The sequence below is a fragment of the Eptatretus burgeri genome, chromosome 10, assembly GCF_056783735.1.
Source record: "Eptatretus burgeri isolate ZD-2024b chromosome 10, Ebu_testis_v1, whole genome shotgun sequence".
In the NCBI taxonomy this organism is placed as follows: Eukaryota; Metazoa; Chordata; class Myxini; order Myxiniformes; family Myxinidae; genus Eptatretus; species Eptatretus burgeri.
In genome coordinates, this window is record NC_140970.1 from 64,460,449 (window position 1) to 64,469,663 (window position 9,215).

General features: G+C 42.9%; 1 protein-coding gene across 1 annotated transcript in view; it reads right to left on the minus strand.

The window, feature by feature from the left end:
- LOC147018720 (glutamine--fructose-6-phosphate aminotransferase [isomerizing] 2-like) overlaps positions 1 to 6,050 on the minus strand; it is a 70,219-nt gene extending 64,169 nt beyond the window's left edge. The window contains exon 1 of the mRNA XM_085898722.1: positions 5,906 to 6,050. Within this exon, the coding sequence (XP_085754848.1) occupies positions 5,906 to 5,912 (7 nt within the window). The 5' untranslated portion in view covers positions 5,913 to 6,050. The remainder of the gene's footprint in view (positions 1 to 5,905) is intronic.
- Between the last annotated feature and the right edge of the window lie 3,165 nt (positions 6,051 to 9,215).

A 9,215-nucleotide genomic window follows, 5' to 3' on the forward strand; every position in this document is an offset into this window, starting at 1 on the left:
ACCACCTTCTTTAACCTGTTACATTAGTTTTTCGTGTCTGTTGTTTGTGTCCTTTAAGACATCCTTCAAAACGGGAAATTTCCTGTTTGGAATGATTTTCAATTTTGTTTGACTGCCAGCCAGAAAGAGAGAGAGAGAGTAAAAACAAATGTCTCACCCCTCTCTGCACGTGTGTGATTGGGACAAATTCAGAGCCAATGTATTGTTTGTTCAACGTCAGGTTCTTTTTCCGATTCCTGTTCCAATTTGTGTTCAAAATAAAACATTCAAGACAGACAGGCAGACAGACACAACACAACCAATTGTTAAACCGTTTTTCACTTTGCACATGTGCGTGTTAACACAGTGAGCTACAGTTAGCATATTAAAACAAGTTTTCTTTAATATCATAAAACGACACAAAATATAATGAGTGAACGACAATATGAACAGTAAAAATATTAACGTGATATTCATATGAATACATTATTATATTATATTATATATATATATATATATATGTTTTTTAACCCATCTCAGTGGTTACGAGGAGACAAGTATGTTAAAAATAAATAAATACATAAAAGTTTACAAATAACCATGTGAACACTGTATTTGAATAACAGTTTGATCCAGGAGTGAGTGGGGTGGTCATGCTGGTTGGTGTTCATGTGTATATATATATATATATATATATATATATATATATATACATATATATATATATATATATATATATATATATATATATATATATATATATATATATATATATATATATATATATATATATATATATATGATGTGCACTGTTTAATGGACTATCATATAATGGCATGTGTGATGGGAGTTGTACTGATGAAGTTGATTGACTGCCTGGACACAACTGAGGTTGTGGAGATACTGATGTAGGTAATCTCGTGATGTGGATCCGTGACCAAGGTTGTCAAACGGCACCCAGCTGATGATCCGTGCGGTCGGGAAAGCGTTCATTTGATTATAGGTTTAGGTTCTTGCTTTAGATATGGGAACTATGTTTTGAGGTTTACAATTGAAATAAAGTTGAACACAGGATGTTGTGAAATTAACATCATTTACAGCAATCCTTTAAATTATATATTTTAGGAATAGCCATTACTGTGTGCGTGTTGCAGCTCCTCCACGACCCTAGAGCCTGTAAAGAATGAAATAAAATAAAAAAAATCGAAATTGCCATTGAACTAAAGTAAGAACGTTATTAACTCCTAAACAATTGGAAAAATTTTCCGACGACCCGCATCATCAGTTGGGTTCTGTTCTTCATGAAGATCTGGATCCTGTCAGACCAGGCGAACCACCCAATTAAGTGTAATGTTGGGTGTGAGGATACCTCGGCAGCAACGAACCTGCCCTTGGGCAGAACACCACAATTTGATTGCACACATATAAATCACAGGCACTCCTTATGACCATCTTATTTGGAGAACTTTAGAACACATCACTTCTTAGAAACTGTTCTACTTCAATTTGATTTAACCTTTCAAGAAAAAGGTGTGCCAGCAAGCATGATAGGATGTTACATCATGTACTTATTTGGTGTGAAACTCCCGATGCCTGAAAGTTATGTTCGAGTGCTGATGGGGTTGCCAAGCAACGGGGTGCAGCATTCGCCTTATCGAAGTAGATTGCATTGTATTCATAATTGGAGTTCCTTTACAATGTAAACTCGTGTACCCAAGACTCGGCAACCTAAACCAGGCCGCGGGCCACTGGGCCACGTTCGGGCCACCTCGCGGGCCGCACCCCCCTCCCAACCCGAAAAATTACAAACACACCTAAAATCAATGATAATAAATGTAATTGTAAATTGAACCTTAAGACCTTCAGCCATCTGAAACTACAACGAAAAAAATATTTAAGACCAAGTTAAGTGGACGAGAAGCGAAAATTATTTATTGTGACGTACAGAGACTGTGATATATGTGGAAGAATTATATGTCCACATATGTTAAATTTGCCGTCCGTTCAGAAAAATGTTTCGCGGGCCGCACCTAATGGAAATCCGGACAAGGCGCCGCGGGCCGCACGGGAGGAGCTCGCGGGCCGCATTTGGCCCGCGGGCCGCAGGTTGCCGACCTCGGCTTTACAAGGAACTGCGATGCAGGAGGAGGCCGTTCGGCCCGTCAAAGCCTGCGCTATTATTACCAACATATGGCTGTTTGTCCGTGCTCTCCCCTTTTTAAATGCTGAGCATCAAACAAGTAAGCAGCACGTACCACATATAAAGTCTTTGGTTTGATTCACCTGAGATTCGAACCGCCGTCCTCGGCTTCGAGCAGACGCTCTTCACCATGACACCACCGAGTGTGGTACATTATATTATTTGGGAATTCGACAGTACGGTACATGTACTGGTGTACACATGAAGCCATAATGTACGAATCCACACACGGACTGAAAACAAAGAAGATGGAAGATAAAATAACGGTGATTGTTCATATCAGGTAAATTGCTGCAAGTCAAACAGGAAGCTGGTTTTCATCGACGGCAGTCCTCAGGTGTCAGAGGTCACCGGCCGATCTCACTTTTTGACGTACTGGGAGTGCGAGATGTGACATTTTGAAAGCGGTGCTCCCATCATGGGCAAGGCACTATCGCATCGAGCACATGAGCACAGACCTCACATACTCTGCACGGACATCACGTGTTCAGCACGGACATTGGACCAAATCAGCAAGGACATCACGGACAATTAACGGAATCATCACGGACATTATGCAATCAGCATGGACATCATGAACTGAGCGTGCACGATGAATAGAATCAGCACGGAGTTCACGTGCTCAGCAAAGCCTGCGCTATGATTACCAACCTGTGGTTGTTCGTCCGTGCTGATGAGATCACGCACAATGAATAAAATAATCACGGACATTACACCGTGCTCAGCACACAATCAGGATGGACAGCATGCGCTCACCATGCACAATGAACGGAATCGGCACGAACATCCCGCACTCACCATGCACAATGAACGGAATCGGCACGAACATCCCGCACTCACCATGCACAATGAACGGAATCGGCACGAACATCACATACTCACCACACACAATGAACGGAATCGGCACGAACATCACATACTCACCATGCACAATGAACGGAATCGGCACGAACATCACATACTCACCACACACAATGCACGGAATCAGCACAAACATAACATGCTCACCACGCACAATGAACTGAATCAGCACGGACATCACGTACTCACCACACACAATGAACTGAATCAGCACGGACATCACACACTCACCATGCACAATGAACGGAATCAGCACAATCATCACATACTCACCATGCACAATGAACGGAATCAGCACAATCATCACATACTCACCACACACAATGCACAGAATCAGCACAAACATAACATGCTCACCATGCACAATGAACTGAATCAGCACGGACATCACGTACTCACCACACACAATGCACGGAATCGGCACGAACATCACATACTCACCACACACAATGAACGGAATCAGCACGAACATCACGTACTCACCACACACAATGCACGGAATCGGCACGAACATCACGTACTCACCACACACAATGAACGGAATCGGCACGAACATCACGTACTCACCACACACAATGCACAGAATCAGCACAAACATAACATGCTCACCACACACAATGCACAGAATCAGCACAAACATAACATACTCACCACACACAATGCACAGAATCAGCACAAACATAACATGCTCACCACGCACAATGAACTGAATCAGCACGGACATCACGTACTCACCACACACAATGCACAGAATCAGCACAAACATAACATGCTCACCACACACAATGCACAGAATCAGCACAAACATAACATACTCACCACACACAATGCACAGAATCAGCACAAACATAACATGCTCACCACACACAATGCACAGAATCAGCACAAACATAACATACTCACCACACACAATGCACAGAATCAGCACAAACATAACATGCTCACCACGCACAATGAACTGAATCAGCACGGACATCACACACTCACCATGCACAATGAACGGAATCAGCACAATCATCACATACTCACCACACACAATGCACGGAATCGGCACGAACATCACATACTCACCACACACAATGCACGGAATCGGCACGAACATCACATACTCACCACACACAATGAACGGAATCAGCACAAACATCACATACTCACCACACACAATGAACTGAATCCGCACGAACATCACTCAGCACGGACATGACGAACACACATTGGACGCAGGTCGCCAGAGTTGAAATGCACGAACGTAGTTTCCAGTTGGCACGAACAACCTCACGTGGGATGCTGATCCGACAAGCACAGTTTAATTTCACTTCGTAAAAACGTGAACCCGGATGAGGAAAAGGTGATCCCCTTCACTACCTGATTATATTAATAATTACGTGAACAGGCGGAATCAGGATGACGAGTCGTGTCCGATTTGAAACAGGACAATGATGGGAGTCGTGGGACAAAGTTTCACATCATTATCCACCAATCACAGAGTGATCCGTCAACTGTGGAAGTCCCTCTGCCTTGGGAAGACGACTCGAGGTGTTCTTGGGTTGTCGAACCCGAATGTGCGGCAACGATGAAACACGCACTGACCGCGGCAATGAACTCACGTGCACGGTAAACACAGCTCGCTTCGTACATGGCGTGCACGGTAAACACAGCTCGCTTCGCACATGGCGTGCACGGTAAACAGCGTGCTTCGCACATGGCGTGCACGGTAAACACAGCGTGCTTCGCACATGGCGTGCACGGTAAACACAGCGTGCTTCGCACATGGCGTGCACGGTAAACACAGCTCGCTTCGCACATGGCGTGCACGGTAAACAGCGTGCTTCGCACATGGCGTGCACGGTAAACACAGCGTGCTTCGCACATGGCGTGCACGGTAAACACAGCGTGCTTCGCACATGGCGTGCACGGTAAACACAGCTCGCTTCGTACATGGCGTGCACGGTAAACACAGCTCGCTTCGCACATGGCGTGCACGGTAAACAGCGTGCTTCGCACATGGCGTGCACGGTAAACACAGCGTGCTTCGCACATGGCGTGCACGGTAAACACAGCGTGCTTCGCACATGGCGTGCACGGTAAACACAGCGTGCTTCGCACATGGCGTGCACGGTAAACACAGCGTGCACGGTAAACACAGCGTGCTTCGCACATGGCGTGCACGGTAAACACAGCGTGCTTCGCACATGGCGTGCACGGTAAACACAGCGTGCTTCGCACATGGCGTGCACGGTAAACACAGCTCGCCACGCACATGGCGTGCACGGTAAACACAGCGCGCTTCGCACATGGCGTACATGGTAAACAGCTCGCTTCGCACTTGGCGTACACGGTAAACACAGCTCGCCACGCACATGGCGTGCACGGTAAACACAGCTCGCTTCGTACATGGCGTGCACGGTAAACACAGCGTGCTTCGTACATGGCGTGCACGGTAAACACAGCTCGCTTCATACATGGTGTGCACGGTAAACACAGCTCGCCACGCACATGGCGTGCACGGTAAACACAGCTCGCTTCGTACATGGCGTGCACGGTAAACACAGCGTGCTTCGTACATGGCGTGCACGGTAAACACAGCTCGCTTCATACATGGTGTGCACGGTAAACACAGCTCGCCACGCACATGGCGTGCACGGTAAACAGCTCGCCATGCACATGGCGTGCACGGTAAACACAGCGCGCTTCGCACATGGCGTACATGGTAAACACAGCTCGCTTCGCACATGGCGTACACGGTAAACACAGCGCGCGTCGCACATGGCGTGCACGGTAAACACAGGTCGATCTCAATGACGGCACGTGAAACGCGTGCTGCGTGCTGCGTGCTCTGTAAACGTACAGGCCGCCATCACTCACCGCACATGGTGTCAACGCAAGGAGTTTCAGATGTTGAGGATCTCAACAGGTCCGCTCCGGATGATTTAAAGGTTTCGAGGCACGGGCGTGTCCGTGTCCCGTGTCCACAAGTCGTTATGAAACACACTTAGTTATTTATTTATTTATTTATATACACACACGATGTCATTTGTTCTGGAGCACTTGAACAACCTGCGGCGTGGGGAGTTTCTTCAGTTGGGACATCGTGGGAAGTTTTCTAAGTGTTCCGAAGTTTCGTGCCCGAATGAGGAGACCTTATCCTGAGTGACGATCCCAAGGGAAGGGAACAGAGTCCGAGTGAGGGAGGAATTGAAAGGTATCTGGAGGAGTTTGCAAACACTTCATGCCGTGGGATGACTATGGAAGAAAGCACGCACTACGTACATGCGTCGCGTGCCTATTCATTGTGGAATTCTCCTTCAACCGGTTAGATTAGTTTTGTAATTATGACAAGATAACAATGTCGTTAAGTTGCTCGGATTTCAACATCAACAATACATGAAACAAACAAGTGTGTGGAATGGATAATTACGTGGAAATAGCAAAGGTTACACACTCAAGGAACTGGGGTGGGGACCTGCGACACTGGAGGAGCACATACGGCTCATCACACCTGCGCATCATGCACGCACCCCCATCATCACACCTGTGCTTCCAGCACGCACACCCATCATCACACCTGTGCATCTTGCACGCACACCCATCATCACACCTGTGCATCTTGCACGCACACCCATCACACCTGTGCATCGTGCACGCACACCCATCACACCTGTGCATCATGCATTCCAACCCATCATCACACCTGTGCATCGTGCACTCCAACCCATCATCACACCTGTGCATCATGCACTCATACCCATCATTACACCTGTGCATTGTGCACTCCTACCCATCATCACACCTGTGCATCATGCACTCATACCCATGATCACACCTGTGCATCATGCACTCATACCCATCATCACACCTGTGCATCATGCATGCACGCCCATCATCACCCCTGTACATCATGCACACGCACCCATCACACACTCACACCCATCATCACACCTGTGCATCATGCACACACACACCAGTAGAGGATAAATGGGGCTTGAGGCAGCCATTCAAATGAATGAGTAAAAGGGAAAAAACTCTCTGAATCAAGCCCCAAAAACCCAAAATAGGAGACCGATTCCTCCACCTCCCATACAAGCAAAAGCCCAAAATAGGAGACTCATTTGTCCCCTTCCCTCCCCCCATACAAGCAAATGTAAAATCGAGACTGATTTCCTCCCTCTCCCATACAAACAAATGTAAAATTGAGACTTACTGATTAAAGCACTTATTTTCCTTCATATTTTCATTCCACTCAAAGAGCGAACCAATAAATATTTGTCCATGTTCTCCTTTAGGGAATAAATTAATTTTCCTATTACATTCATCACCATATCGAGTATATTCACAAAGATTACTTTGGAACTTAGTTCTTGGTTTAAGTATTTTTGTTGAGCAGAAATGAAATGATAAACTTCTCTTAATGCTCTTGTTTGACCACCTCCTGAGCCACATGTCATTTTGAGATTGTAGTAAATTGTTTTTCCATTGTTCAATTGATAACCATCAAAGTTTTCAGTCCATTCAAGGATATTAATTTTTTTCTTTACATCCTCCAACTTATTTGTAATTAAATTTATCCACTTATTTGTTTTATCTACTTTTACCCCGGTTATTTCTTCAATTAGATTTATTTGATATTTCTCATATTCCTTATGTTTCCCATTTAAATACCAAGGCTGATTACATTTCCACTCTTTGGTTTGGTTATTGCTTTATTCTATCATTTATAAATCAGTAAAAAGACTGCGGTAGCCTGTGAAAATTCCCAACCCAATATCTTAACACTTATACTTATAACCATAAGGGAGACGATCGATTCCATTCTCTAAAATATATCTTTCATCAAAAAAGTTCCTAATGCTTTCTTATTTATCTCTTCTGTATATAAATTGATGTTTATAACTTCTTATTGTATTCATTTTTCTGTACTCTTCCTTCTTTAAGGTTAAACAGTTGTAATAATGTTTAAAGTTTATTGTTTCCTTGATTATATTTTTCTTTATTCCCTTTAGCTTCTTATCACACCTTTAAATGTTATTATTATCAATATACGTAAAAGCATAAGACTTTGATCTCAATCCTATAAATTCACTCATGACCTTCCCACCCAATTCATCTTTAAATTTACCAATAACATTTTCATTCTTTGATGAAAACAACACATCACCAGACTTATAATTACTTTTATCATATATATCAACATTATCAATCATATCCTCATATACATCACTTGTCTTAATTTCTAATATAAAACTATCTGTATCCATATATAACAACGACACATTATCCTTATACCTTGATTTTAAATTATTACAGTAATAGTTATATATTAACGACTTTGACAAGTCAAGAATTGATGTTCCTATATAAATAGGTTTATCCATTTAAATACTCTTTTTTCAAATGAATAGCACAAAAGTTCTCTGAAATCACCTCCGCTCGTTCAAAACTTTGTCTATTAATTAACTTTGAAGCCTGTTTCCAAGATGAAGCAAGTCTTGTCTTTTGTCGATTCCGAACATTTTCCATAGTCTTTCCAAATACAGCATTATTCATTAATTTATAAAAGTCCTTCTCAAAATCTGTTTTTGCTTCTGTTCTCCTTTTTGTATTAAAATCAATATACTTCTTCAACCAATGACTGTTTAAATTTAAAAATCCGATGAATTTTCCTCACTCTCAACCCAGCAGATAAATATTGTCTCAAGTTACTTTGATGTAAAACATAACTTTCTTTATCATTTAATGATATCAGTAGTTTTTCTGGAGATTTACCTTTTATATTGAATGACTGTTGGTAATCACTTAACCATTCTTTTCTTGGACTTTCTTTATCAGGGGCATAAGGCAGGTCCGTCATGTTTGTTATGAAGTTCTTCTGGATATTTTAAATCAACCTCAAAATAATATCTAACTTCAGCTTCATCCAATTCTTTTTGAGAGGAGATAACAATGTCAAGTAAAACTTTTTCATAATGTTTTTCTTTAACCCATTTAAGTTTTCCATAAGGTAAAGATTGAGATGTGGCCCACCCATACAAATTGTTAGCATCATAATATATCAGGTAAGAGTTGTCCTCATTCTTATTATAATCAGGAAGACATTTGTTATTTGCTTTAGCATATCTCTTGGAACATACTTTAGATACTCCTCCTCTGTTAGCCTTCTCTATCATTAAAAGCATAT